We start from the raw sequence: 15140 nt of genomic DNA on the forward strand, positions 1-15140 counted from the left end.
GAGTAACTACCGCCTCCTTATTCGTAAAGATGGAACTCCCGCATTAGCGAGTAGGCTGGGAATGGGGCTAGTACGGAAAGCTCCCAGTGCCAGCCTCACTCTAATATGGTGAACACTGTTTAAAATACTCACCATAGATTTTGATGCTTAGCCATAAGCTGCACGGTCATAGTCCAGTCGGGAGAGGACCATTGCCGTATAGAAATGTATCAGCACCGCACGAAGTGCTGCTGAGAAACTTAGGCATGTTAAGTCTCTTCATGCATGCAGCCTTCATCTGACGGATGTGGGGCTGCCACGTTAGTCTCTTATCAAAATGGAGACCCAGAAATCTGTAGGTGTCTACCACTGGTAAGACACTGTTTTGCAAGCTGAGTTCTGGTTCAGGATGCACAATCTGACATCTACAGTAGTGTACAACTGAGGTTTTCGCCACTGAAAATCAGAAACCATGTTGCAGGGCCCAGTTGTCAACTCGGTTAAGGCTGATGACACACGGAGCGGTTTTTGCCGAGTCGGCAGCCGCGTCAGCCGCCGACTGTCATTGATACACAGAGCGGTTTTTGCCGACTGTGACAAAACCACTGCCTGCTCGAACTGCATCTAAAATGACTGCTTATAGGCAGTCATCGGGTGCGTATCGAGCAGGCAGTGGACAAAACACATTAGTGAGTGTGACGTTAGGTGAAAAATAAAGAATTGTTCTTATTCTTATTCCAAAAGTCTACTTACTCTATATGTCCTTTTACGTGTATATTATTGAATTTCAAAGATACTTCATGATATCTAATACAAGAATACCTACCAATGATGCAATCGCCGCGTAAATTCAGCCACGCCCGACTAGAGCGAAGCATCAAGTCGGCCGTGATTCAGCTGAATGTATTAAATCTATGGCGCTAGAGCGCGCACAAAGTCTTCAAAACGCTCGCTGCACCGCCAGCTACATGACAGGCCGAGTCGGCAAATCTGCCGCCTGTCGGCGAGCACCGCTCTGTCTGTTTCAACCCATCTGATACAATAGAAACATGCGCCGACTCGGCGAAAACCGCTCCGTGTGTCATCAGCCTAATAGCTGGGTAGCTGTCTCTCAGCAAACATCACCCTTCCAGAACTGTAATGTAGAGCTAAATAGTCTACATACAGCGATGGAACGACTGCAGGACAAGGAGCGGCAACTATGCCGTTGATGACGATTGCAAACAGCGTGACACTCAGTACAGATCCCTGTGGTACTCCTTTTTATTGAATGTAATATTGAGAAATGGTTCATGTTTGTGGGTTACTGTAGTCACGTCCTAGTTCGTGAACCATGGGCAACGGCTGAGTGGCCTAGTAAGTGGTCCTGAGAGTCAGGATACCAGTTGCTATGGAATGGGAGTGGGCATCTCGGACATATTCTGAGTCGTGGCCCTCCTTGTGCTCAGGCGGCTAGGACTATACAATTCACCGGTGGTCCATAACCCGTTAGAGGAGAGATCCTCACTTGGAACTTGGGCTATGTGCAAGTAGGGCAGCATCCTGCTTCATGAATTTACCGAGCTCAGAACACTTTAAGCAAGCCTCGGACCTATGGGAGTAATGGAGTCCCACTCCCATTTGACAGGCGAGGGACTCCTTGGAAACAACTTGGCGAACGAAATGGAATTCGATGGGGAGCTATCAATATTAATGGGGCTTATGGAAGAAAGAAGGTAGAACTGGCTGAGTCAGCAAAGAGGATGCATCTGGATGTGCTAGGAGTAAGTGATATTCGGGTAAGGGGAGATAATGAGGAAGAGATAGGAGATTATAAAGTGTACTTGACGGGTGTTAGAAAGGGAGGGGCAGTGTCTGGGGTAGGGCTCTTTATCAGGAATACCATTGCACGCAACATAGTTTCTGTTAGACACGTAAATGAGCGAATGATGTGGGTAGATTTGTCAGTGGGAGGAATTAGAACAAGAATTGTGTCCGTGTATTCACCATGTGAGGGTGCAGATGAGAATGTAGTTGATAAGTTTTATGAAGCATTGAGTGACATCGTGGTCAGGGTCAACAGCAAGGATATACCGAGCTCGATAGCTGCAGTCGCTTAAGTGCGGCCAGTATCCAGTAATCGGGAGATCGTGGGTTCGAGCCCCACTGTCGGCAGCCCTGAAGATGGTTTTCCGTGGTTTCCCATTTTCACACCAGGCAAATGCCGGGGCTGTACCTTAATTAAGGCCACGGCCGCTTCCTTCCACTTCCTAGGCCTTTCCTCTCCCATCGTCGCCATAAGACATATCTGTGTCGGTGCGACGTAAAGCAAGTAGGAAAAAAAAAAAAAAAACAAAAAAAAAAAACCCAGCAAGGATAGAATAGTGCTAATGGGCGATTTCAATGCGAGAGTTGGGAATAGAACTGAAGGATACGGAAAGGGTGATTGGTAAATGTGGGGAAGATATGGAAGCTAATGGGAATGGGAAGCGTTTGCTGGACTTCTGTGCTAGTATGGGTTTAGCTGTTACGAATACATTCTTCAAGCATAAGGCTATTCACCGCTACACATGGGAGGCTAGGGGTACATAGACTATATCTTAACAGACTTTGAATTCAGGAAATCTGTTAGGAATGTACTAGTTTTCCGGGGATTTTTCGATGATACAGACCACTATCTGATCTGTAGTGAACTAAGTATCTCTAGGCCTAGGGTAGAGAAAGTGAAATCTGTCTGCAAACGAATAAGGGTAGAACATCTCCAGGACGAGGAAATTAGACAGAAGTACATGGAAGTGAGAAGTTTCGAACAGTAGACAGTAAGCAGGTTCATGATATAGAAAGTGAATGGGTGGCATACAGGGATGCTGTAGTAGAAACAGCAAGGGAATGCCTAGGAACAACTGTGTGTAAAGATAGGAAAAGGCAAACATCTTGGTGGAATGAAGAAGTGATCGCAGCTTGTAAACGTAAAAAGAAGGCTTATCAGAAATGGCTCCAAACAAGGGCCGAGGCAGACAGGGATTTGTACGTAGATGAAAGAAACAGAGCGAAACAAATAGTTGTTGAATCCAAAAGGAAGTCATGGGAAGATTTTGGTAATAACCTGGAAAGGCTAGGTCAAGCAGCAGGGAAACCTTTCTGGACAGTAATAAAGAATCTTAGGAAGGGAGGGAAAAAGGAAATGAACAGTGTTTTGAGTAATTCAGGTGAACTCATAATAGATCCCAGGGAATCACTCGAGAGGTGGAGGGAATATTTTGAACATATTCTCAATGTAGAAGGAAATCATCCTGGTGGTGTTGCGAACAGCCAAGCTCATGGGGAGGAGGAAAATGATGGTGAAATTAAGCTTGAGGAAGTGGAAAGGATGGTAAATAAACTCCATTGTCATAAAGCAGCAGGAATAGATGAAATTATACCTGAAATGGTGAAGTATAGTGGGAAGGCAGGGATGAAATGGCTTCATAGAGTAGTAAAATTAGCATGGAGTGTTGGTAAGGTACCTTCAGATTGGACAAAAGCAGTAATTGCACCTGTCTATAAGCAAGGGAACAGGAAGGATTGCAACAACTATTGAGGTATCTCATTGATTAGTATACCAGGCAAAGTATTAACTGGCATCTTGGAAGGGAGGGTGCGATCAGTCATTGAGAGGAAGTTGGATGAAAACCAGTGTGGTTTCAGACCACAGAGAGGCTGTCAGGATCAGATTTTCAGTATGCGGCAGGTAATTGAAAAATGCTATGAGAGGAATAGGCAGTTGCGTTTATGTTTCGTAGATCTAGAGAAAGCATATGACAGGGTATCGAGGGAAAAGATGTTCGCCATACTGGGAGACTATGGAATTAAAGGTAGATTATTAAAATCAATTAAAGGCATTTACGTTGACAATTGGGCTTCAGCGAGAATTGATGGTAGAATGAGTTCTTGGTTCAGGGTACTTACAGGAGTTAGACAAGGCTGTAATCTTTCACCTTTGCTGTTCGTAGTTTACATGGATCATCTGCTGAAAGGCATAAAATGGCAGGGAGGGATTCAGTTAGGTGGAAATGTAGTGAGCAGTTTGGCCTATGCTGACGACTTGGTCTTAATGGCAGACTGTGCCGAAAGCCTGCAGTCTAATATCTTGGAACTTGAAAATAGGTGCAATGAGTATGGTATGAAAATTAGCCTCTCGAAGACTAAATTGATGTCAGTAGGTAAGAAATTCAACAGAATTGAATGTCAGATTGGTGATACAAAACTAGAACAGGTCGATAATTTCAAGTATTTAGGTTGTGTGTTCTCCCAGGATGGTAATATAGTAAGTGAGATTGAATCAAGGTGTAGTAAAGCTAATGTAGTGAGCTCGCAGTTGTGATCAGCAGTATTCTGTAAGAAGGAAGTCAGCTCCCAGACGAAACTATCTTTACATCGGTCTGTTTTCAGACCAACTTTGCTTTACGGGAGCGAAAGCTGGGTGGACTCAGGATATCTTATTCATAAGTTGGAAGTAACAGACATGAAGGTTGCAAGAATGATTGTTGGTACAAACAGGTGGGAACAATGGCAGGAGGGTACTCGGAATGAGGAGATAAAGGCTAATTTAGGATTGAACTCGATGGGTGAAGCTGTACGCATAAACCGGCTTCAGTGGAGGAGGATAGGTTACCTAGGAGAATTATGGAATCTGTTATGGAGGGTAAGAGAAGTAAGAAGTAAGAAGCAAGAAGACGACGATGGTTAGACTCTGTTTCTAATGATTTAAAGATAAGAGGTATAGAACTAAATGAGACCACAACACTAGTTGCAAATCGAGGATTGTGGCGACGTTTAGTAAATTCTCAGAGGCTTGCAGACTGAACGCTGAAAGGCATAACAGTCTATAATGATAATATATGTTTGTATGTAATATTGAGAAAATGCATTCCCTACTCGTACCAGAGAGAGCGGGAGGGACATGAAATACAGATTGAGAAATAAGGATGTGAGAAAGGTCAGAAAGGTAAACCTAAATGAGAGAATCAATAGGAAAAAACTAAGATGGTTTGGACATGTAAAGAGGATGGAGAAGAGAATCCCAAAACAGATGATGGAGATGAAGTTTGAGGGAAAGAGAACAAGAGGAAAACGTAGCACTAGGTTGATCGATTTGATAAAGGGAAGTGCTAGAAGAAAAAACCTGGACTGGGACAAAATGGTGGAAGGAGAGAGGAAGGTGGAGAAGTGTCCTGCTAGAGCTGGGTAAGGGAATATGAGGAGGAGGAAAAGGATAATATAATGGGATATGATAGGAATTAACTGTCTGCTCACCTCATGGGTCAGTACGTGTGCACTAGCCCAGCACTCTAGTACTGGAGTGGAACATGTGTGTCGGAAGGGAGGGGTTTGTAAATGGAGTGTAGGGGTAATGGGAAGAAGCAGACAGGGAGGTTAGAGAAGTTCAAATTTTATGTATATTCAGTTTTAAAATTATGTCTAAAAATTTCTTCTAGGAGAATATTAATCTTTCTGATATTTCATTGAGGTTGTAATTAGGATTATTTTCCTGGTCTATATCAATGTAAATGTTTTCAAAAATATGAAGTAATCCACAGTTGGTCATATGTGCATAGTGGAAAATCTGTATTTGTGACCATTATAATGTTAGAAAGCTTCTACCAGTTCGGCCTATGTAGATTGCATTGCGATACATGCACTTCAGTTTTCAGATCACTTTTAAACCAATAATGGGGGCAGAATTATCATTTCCATGCAGTGGAGATGAGGAGATAGCAACTCTTATACTTTCAAAATGATATTCATCAATGAATGAGATACTCAAACAAAATAGCACATAGCGGTGTTCTACAAAATTCAAAGGAGAGAGTTCACATGAATGGAGCTATGGATCATCATATAGCCTTGACTGTCTTTCAATTTGATACCATTGACAACCAGTTTATAGGAATGGTGAAATAAAAGAACTGTACAGTCTGGGTAGGGCTAGAACTTCTGTTTGTTGTGAATACATGTGTAACACTGTGTAACATTCTCCTTGTAGTCTTGTGAGAACTGCATCGTCTGCTGGAAGCCAGGCAGGCTCGAGGACAAAGAACTCAGGTCGAGTGAAACCAACGTGACCATCATACATCGCTTTGAATACAAGGAATGTGAGATTTGGTTTGTCAGATTTGCAATGGATTTTTGGCAAAAGGTATGTTTGAATATAATCATCTCTATGTTGAGTTTTTTTTTTTACCCTTAAATTAGTTCAGCTTTTTTGTTTGTTATATATTTCTTCTCATGAGCTTACCAGGTAACAGAGATAACTGCCATGTCATGTGCTTTATCCTGCACTCATTGTTGATACTGAAACTGGTTACATTCACGTAGAGAATGTTTTTGGTAGCAAATGTGTGTTTATAGTATTTTAGTACTGCACCAACAACTTCTAGTTGTGTGGCTGTCCCCATGTGGGTGGGGGCAGTAGAATAACACTCATGGTATCCCCTGCCTATTTTAATGGGGCCCCAGGGGATCTTAATTTGGGAGCATGGTTTGACAGCCACAGGATCCTTAGCTGAGTCCTGGCATTGCTTCCACTTAGTTTTGTCTATCATGTATGACCGTTCTCGGTCAACTCTTATTCCTTTCCTACCCCGATGGCAGCAGAGCAGTCAAGGGTTAGGAAGTCTTTCATTTTCACACCCTTAGTGGTCCTTGTCTTTCCTTGGCCAATGTCTTTATTTCCTGAAATGTTGCACATGTTCCAAATTTTTCCTCTGATTAGTTTTAATAGAGGATGGTTCCCTAGTTGTACTTCCTTTCAAAACAATGATCACCACCACCAGTTGCAGCTGCTAAATTTTCCGCTATTGTTGTTGCAGTTACAGAGTATGATTACAGATTGATTTTTTTTTTTTTTTTTTCCCAACATCCTGATTGTATTCGATCTGTCAGTCTGTAAGTTTCCTCATTTCTGACATTCAAATTCTAGAACTACAGTCGAAAGTCTCCTTTGGTAATTGAAAGTGTAAGGATGGAACTCCCGCTTCAGCGAATAGGGTGGGAATGGGGCTAGTACGGAAAGCTTCCAGTACCAGCCTAACTCCACTATGGTGAACATTGTTTAAAAGGCTCAGCATAGATTTTGATGCTTAGCCATAAGCTGCACGGCCATAGTCCATTCGGGAGAGGATCGTTGCCTTGTAGAAACGTTAACAGCACCGCAAGGTCAATCCCCACGAAGTGCCGCTGAGAAACTTAAGCAGGCAACCTTCAGCTGACGGATGTGGGACTGCCACGTTAGTCCCTTATCAAAATGGAGACTCAGGAATCTGCAGGTTTCTACCACTGGTAAGACACTGTTTTGCAAGCAGAGCTCTGGTTCAAGACGCACAAGCCTACGTCGACAGAAGTGTACAACTGAGGTTTTCGCCGCTGAAAACTGAAAACCATGTTGCAGGGCCCAGTTCTCGACTCGGTTAATAGCTTGCTGTAGTGGTCTTTCAGCAAACGCCACCCTTCCGGAGCTGTAATATAGAGCTAAGTCATCTACATACAGCGATGGAATGACTGCGGGCCCAGCAGCGGCAACTATGCCGTTGATGACGATTGTGAACAGCATGACACTCGGTATCGATCCCTGAGTTACTCCGTTTTCCAGAATGTAATATTGAGAAAATGCATCCCCTACTCAGACTTGATAGAGCCGGAGGGACATGAATTTCTCAGTAAATGTTGGCAAATTTCCCCAAAATCCCCACTGGTGTAGTGTGGAGAGAATCCCATATCGCCAGGTAGTATCGTAAGTTTTCTCCAGGTCAAAAAACACTGCGACTAGGTGTTCCTTCTGGAGAAAGGCCTCCTGAATGGCACTCTTCAGAATCACCATATGATCAGTGGCAGACTGTTAAGAACGAAACCCACATTGGTAGTTAGACAAGGGACCTTCCTTTTCCATCGTCCACACAAGACACCGGTTAACCATCCTTTCAAATAGTTTACAAAGGCCATTTGTAAGACATATTGGCCTATAACTATCTAGAATTTTTGTATCTTTACCTGGCATCGGAATTGGTATCACAATTCCCTCACGCCATTGAGATGGAAACACACCTTCACGAAGCCCTGCAAGTTACGAGGTGTGTGTGGTCAGCACGACAAGTCCTCTTGGCCATTGTTCATGGCTCTCTAGACCAGGGCTGCCATCTCACTGTTGAATAGCTCCTGAATTCTAATTGTATAAACTTGAGTGAACCTTGACTCAGCCCTCAGATCCAGGTGAAAATCTCTGATCTGGCTGGGAATCAAACCCAGATCCTCCAAGTGAGACACGCACGCTACCCTTACAGTGTGGGGCCAGCTTAAGGAGTATGATACCAATCCTGGAAACTGGATATTTGGACGAAGGAATATATGAGCTAGGCAATACGAACATGCACAAGCACACATGAACACAGTCGTTTCTGATGATTGTATTGATCTTATTTAGTGATTTTTATGTTTTATGAATCCTTTTTTGGGAAGGAAGTGTATATTTTGTATCTGGTTTTTAAGTTGCAGGCGGAATCCACACTCCTTTTTCCAATGAAGTGTCAAATTTCTTTACAAACATCGCCAATGTTCTTCATATATACATTACTCACAATATTTTAAACAAGACATGACACTATAAGAAGACGAGTTTTTTTTTTCCTTTTTCTCAGTAGATCTGAGATCGTATGTTAACACATGGACTGTATTTTTAAAAATGTTTGGATATGTTGTCATGAGTGTTTCAGGCAATAAGTTTTTAATCCAAGGTTAGATATACAGTAGAACCCGTTTATAAAGGGGGCGGAGCCACTTTGGTTGACACGTTTTTTCGGATGACGCATGGTAAGTATTTTCGGAATTTAAATGTCGAAATAAAAATGCATAAACTCTGTTAAACAAATGTGCATACTGTATATTAATATTAAAATGTTTACATATCATCACTCATTTTATAAAATCAGTGATTTTCTTCTGAATTTTCTTGGTGCTGCGCTGTCGTGCAGCTATGTTGCGCCACCGTTTAAACAATACATCAGCTGGTGTAGATGCATTGCTTTGTTCAACAAAGCACAAAGCAATCTGAAATAATGCAACAATTTCTTTTAGTACCGGTACTACTGAACTGAATACTATCTATATCCCACGTGGTTCCATGTATATGATGAGTCGGTGAATGAAGCCCCTCCACCAACTTCTGTCTTCGTACTTTTCTCCTTCTTCAATGCTGTCCCAGTCCCCTCCTCTTTGCTGAATGTCGTTTTTCACCGTTTGTGTATCGCATTCTTGGCCGCCCTCTTCGTCTTGAATATTTTAACTGCAGATCATACATTTTCCTGGGTATGTGATCATGATCCGTCCTTTGCATGTGACCATACCATTTGAGTTTACGCAGAGTTATGTTATCCTTCATTCTGCCAACCTGAGCCATGTCCCTGATGTTCTCATTACGAATTTTATCTTGTCTTGTTTTGCCAACCATTGTTCGGACGAATCTCATTTCAGCTGCCTGAATCCTTGCTTCATCCTTTCTCCTCATGGTCCAGGTCTCACTCCCAAAATTGGCAAGTAATAAGTCAGATAAATTGCTCGTTTGGATTTCAGTGGTACTTTTGGGTTCCATATTAGGTCTTGGACAACTCTATAGAATGATCCTCTGGCTTGAATCCTGCTGGTAAGTTTCTCTTCAATGGAGCTTGTTGCTGATATCATGCTTTCTAGATATTTGAATTTGTTGGAGATCTTGAGTTGTTTACCCTCTATTTCAATGTAACCTTCAGGTTGACCATTTCTCTGCAAAACCAACACTTCGCTTTTTTCCTGACTGAATCTTAGGCCGTACATTTTAGCTGTTACTGTCCATGCATTGATCTGATCCTGAAATTCCTCCTGGGAATCTCCCCATATACAGATGTCGTCCGCAAATAGCATGATGACTTTCATTTTGTTGTCACCAACGTTTTGACATACTTGTTGAATCTCATTCATCACAATAATGAAGAGAGAGGTGACAGAACTCCACCTTGTCTTAGGCCTGTAGTTATCCTAAAGGGTTCCGTCATTCCTGATGGTATTTTGACGCGACTACTGATGTCTTCATATAAATTCTCATTTTATTATGTCATTATTGATTCTGCTGTTTCTCAACGCTTCCCAGTCTTTGTCCCTGCTTACAGCTTCAAAGGCCTTTTTGATATCCAGGAAGGCCAGCCAAAGGACCTTATTTTGTTCATAATACTTCTCCATTAGCTGACGCAGTCCAAATATTAGATCAACTGTTGAATTGCCTTTCTGGAATCTGTATTGTTCCTCTGATAACTTTAATTCTATCAATGGTCTTATTTTTCTGTCTAAAATCCTTTCATACAGCCTACCCACTTGGGAATTAATGTGATTCCTCTGTAATTGGAACATTTCTTCCTGGCACCTTTCTTAAATAGTGGAATGATGATACCTTTTTTCCAATCTGCTGGTATCTGCCCATCCTTCCATATCTTGTGAAGAAGTCTATACATCCACTGCTTTCCTGTATTTCCCATAGATCTGATCATTTCACCACACACTTCAACAATGCTTGAGATTTTCCTGTTTTGATGTACTTCCATGTGTATTCTATATCATTCCATGTCAGATCTGTTATAGTGTCTTCCATCATTAACTAAGCTATCTAATGTAATGTGTGTGATATCATTCACATTTAACAGCTTATCAGAATACTGTATTTACCCGAATAATTTTCGCACCCTCATTTTAAGAAGGCTCATTTTGAAAAAAATGAAATGGACTAAAATTCCTTCCATCGAAAGAGTAACGTAGGCATAAACAAATATTTTGTATCACTCCGCGAGGTCCACGTGGTCTTTACGCAAATATCACTGCTATGAAATATATTTTCCATGAAAATGAGCAAGTAGGCCTACTTGCGTGACAGGTATTTCATTAATCTGAACTTGCAATAGGCTCGATTCCCTGTAGATGGGAAGATTCATTGTCTCTTGCATCACTGGAATCAACTCCTAAATTACTTACAATGTGGAGTTGGCTTTTATCTTAGTTTAATGCTACGTAATCCAAGATAACAGTTACGTTTGTATTCACTAACAACATTATGTAGGATAACGAGTATTATCTCGGTTTAAAATTTTACCGGAGATTGGTTGGCCGGTGAAATGGGAAATCTAAGATAATAGCCTTCCAAGATGGCTACCCGTAGACGGCTGGAATGTCTAATTGCTAGAGAAAATCACAACAACAAGTAATATGATCCAGATTATGCAATGAACAAACGTCTTAGATGAATGAAAGTACGTGCAGCATATTTCGAGGACTACGACGACCAGACACATTTTAGGTTATCTAAAGCTTCGACACTGTCAGTATGATACAAATTCTTATAATTTTGTTAATTACCACCTATTCAATACAATAAAAATGTAGTATAAACTTATATATTTATTAAGATGTTGATATGGTATATGTTTCGCTCCTTTTTCGTGAGCATCATCAGCCAATTATTATTTACTAAGATCATGAAACAATTCTTTTGGATTAAGATTATGCCTATAAACCTGATTGACAAATCTTATAATATTTTACAAGTCATATAACAATAAAATTATGTCTTTAAGTTAAAACATATTTGTCTAAAATCTATCTAAGTCTAACATTTTATTGACGAAACACATCTGGTGAACATCCTTTAAAATTATTTAAAACAATAAAAAAACTTTTGAGATCTGGCTAATTGTATTGATTCAATGTTGCTTAATTTGTACAATTGTCATTAAAACTTCGTTAACTTCACTGACAATTTTCTGCAGTTGATAATTGTCTGTGTTGTTATGGACATTTGACTTGTTCTCGTTTTTGCTGTAGTATCATTTATACAAATGTATTGGCATTAATTTTATATTGTCAATAGTAGAATATTGTTCGTGAACAAACTTGTTGATGAAACACTTCCTAATGTGATATAGAATTTAAAATGTTCTCGTATGTTCCAAAATGGCTTGTTGGTATATTTTTCTTTCTGCTGCGTAATTGTTTAGTGTTACTCCTAGCCTCTTGAGAACATACTTTGTAAACAAGTAAACAAGCTACCCCTGCACATACTTTGTAAACAAGTAGTTCTCAAGAGGCTAGGAGTAAGACTAAACAATTACGCAGCAGAAATAAAAATATACCAACTAGCCATTTTGGAACATACGAGAACATTTTAAATTCTATATCACATTAGAAAGTGTTTCATCAACAAGTTTGTTCACGAACAGTATTCTCCTATTGACAATATAAAATTAATGCCAATACATTTGTATAAATGTTACTCCAGCAACAACGAGAACAAGTCAAATGTCCATAACATAGACATATTATCAACTACAGAAAATTGTCAATATAGTTAATGAAGTTTTAACAACAATTTTACAAGTTAAGCAACATTGAATCAATACAATTAGCCAGATCTCAAAAGTTTTTATTTTTTAAAATAATTTTAAAGGATGTTCACCAGATGAGTTTCATCAATAAAATGTTAGACTTAGATAGATTTTAGACAAATATGTTTTAACTTAAAGACATAATTTTATTGTTATATGACTTGTAAAATAAATCAGGTTTATAGGCATAATCTTAATCCAAAAGAATTGTTTCATGATCTTAGTCAATAATAATTGGCTGATGATGCTCACGAAAAAGGAGCGAAACATGTACCATATCAACATCTTAATAAATATATAAGTTTATACTATGTTTTTATTGTATTGAATAGGTGGTATTTAACAAAATTATAAGAATTTGTATCACAAATAGATCTTCAATACGGACAAAGAAAATGAAATTTATAACCTGCAACTGTCAGTATGATCGAACATAAGCTGGAATTCCCAACACAGATAAGCCTAAAATGAAGTCTCGATGATATCTTGTACGGTACACGACTGGGTGACTTTTAAATAAAGAACGAAGAAATACTGCCTTATAATTTGAGTGAAATATACAATGGGTAGGCCATAATTTATTTCTTATTATCTTTGTTAATGCTTTCTGCCACCAGATTTAATAACAATCACTCTCTTGGAAAGTCATGCTACGCTTCTTTCTTCGTTTCTGCTCAATAGCTGACATAATTTATGCAAATTATTTGCAAACCCAGAATGGAATCATAAATTTGGTTTACATTTCGATAGCAGCGGCAGCACGTAGTCATTTGTTTTTCGTGCGGACGTGCGTTAGTATGAAAAATTTGCGGTTCAAACTCGGATTGAAACGAAAACTTAATTTTGGTAAACCGAGATAATAAATTCTGTGGTGAATACGGAAGTGAGCGTTATCCGAGATAATGACATTATCCGAGTTTTGAAAATCTAAGATAACAACAAAAGTAACTGACGTTGGTGAATATGGGCCTAAAACACTTCTCACACGTGGTCTCTTTTTACTGGACAGTAACACAACCGGTGGTGGATAATTCTTTTCGTGCAATGTAAATACTTGAAATAGACACAACGGCAAAATCTGATGTTAGTTTCGCGATACAGTAAAACCTCATTAATTTGAAGTCTTTGTAATACAGAAATCGGACTTCCAATTATGTGATTTTGAATTAACAGCGAATTCAGAAATGCCAACCCTCGCCACTTTTCGTGGATTCTGCTTTTCCGCGTTGAACACAGTCGTTGACCGGACATTTTTCCCAACAGCTCAATTTCTTCTCAGGGTATCCGATTGTCAAGTAAAATCTGGAGATTTTACACTAGGTTTCGCTTTACGTGAGGTCGAAGAGAATGGCGGTCCACTGTAAACTTATCTGCGGTCGTTTGATATAGACATAATATCAATCAAATATTTCTCCTAACTAAGGTACCAACGACGTGAGAACTCAATATATTCAAATCCGGTATCTACCCATTCGTTCGTTCGCATATCTTACCAACTAACTTATCAACTATGTCAAGATGAAAGAATTCATAACACACCAAATTATAAAAAAGCACAATAATAGTATTTAGTGAATAAACAGATGCTCTATGAAAATGTAATCTGATTTGGGGTAGTATTTGGTCTGGTCTTATTTACAAGTAAAGTTCAGAGTCAGCGCTGGCTCGTAGAAAAAGAAAATAAATATAATAAGTTATGTACATCAGTTTGTCATGAATTCAAAATCGGATACTAATATTTACAATTAATCACTGGACATCTACGGTCCTCCTTGAAATCAAGTCCTTGAGACGACACCAATATCATTATGTTGTTAAGATTGCTCAGTTTCATTATGAACCTAGGCTAAATAGATCTGAATAGACGTACAGTTAATCTGAAGTGAATGTAAGATCAACAAATAGATCTAAGCTTGAAATTAATTCTGAATTATAACTTCGAACTATATATCTCAATTATATTTGAATTATAAATAATATTTAAATTATACGTTGCAAATCATAAATCTGAACTCATTTATTTGATTTTTCTTCTATGTTGCTCATGGCTAACGACTTACGGACTAAGGCATTTCTCCCTAGTGCCTGTTAAATCTGGCTCCTAGCCTATCATTTCCTAACCATTACTCATTGAAAGAATGTAAATTCCAACAAACTCCGTCTCAGGATAAATAAGCTATCTATCTAACTTCAACATAAATTTTTGGTCGACATACACACGTATTTGAGGCTTAATGTGCCCTCTCTCTGTTATATTCCATAACATTTCTCGTTTAGGCAAGTTACTGAATTCATATGCGCAGTCGTAATGTAAATAATATGTATTTGTACTTGGGAATATATTACCGCATTTATAGGTATCATGAATGCATTTAGTCAAGATCACCGTCATAAAACATATCATAATATTCTCGTAATTGGAAGAAAGCATCTACAATTGACATATAATCCCGTAACAAATTCAATTCTACTTCAATGAATTCCATCCATACCTTGGTTTAGCTCATCTCCGCGGTGTGGTCAATTTCACGTACCTGTATCCTTTCACATAATTCCTTCCCTATTATAAGTGTGGCATGGCATATCCTAAGCTGCAGGCACTCCTTGGCCTCTACGTAATACATTAATAAACCTTTGCATTTCATATACAACAACATACTTCGTCGAGTTACCACTATTGTAACCATATTTCCACATTCACTTAACATCTTAATTATCATAGCCTCCATAACACCATGTCGCGATTAT

The 15140-nt window shown here is 39.4% G+C and overlaps 1 protein-coding gene across 2 annotated transcripts in view; it reads left to right on the forward strand.

Annotated features, from left to right (window-relative positions):
• escl overlaps nt 1-15140 on the forward strand; it is a 393433-nt gene that overhangs the window by 266629 nt on the left and 111664 nt on the right. For both annotated transcript variants that reach the window (XM_067136192.1, XM_067136193.1), the window contains one exon: nt 5984-6136. In XM_067136192.1, the coding sequence (XP_066992293.1) occupies nt 5984-6136 (153 nt within the window). The remainder of the gene's footprint in view (nt 1-5983; nt 6137-15140) is intronic.

The sequence above is a fragment of the Anabrus simplex genome, chromosome 1 (assembly GCF_040414725.1).
Source record: "Anabrus simplex isolate iqAnaSimp1 chromosome 1, ASM4041472v1, whole genome shotgun sequence".
Lineage (NCBI taxonomy): Eukaryota > Metazoa > Arthropoda > Insecta > Orthoptera > Tettigoniidae > Anabrus > Anabrus simplex.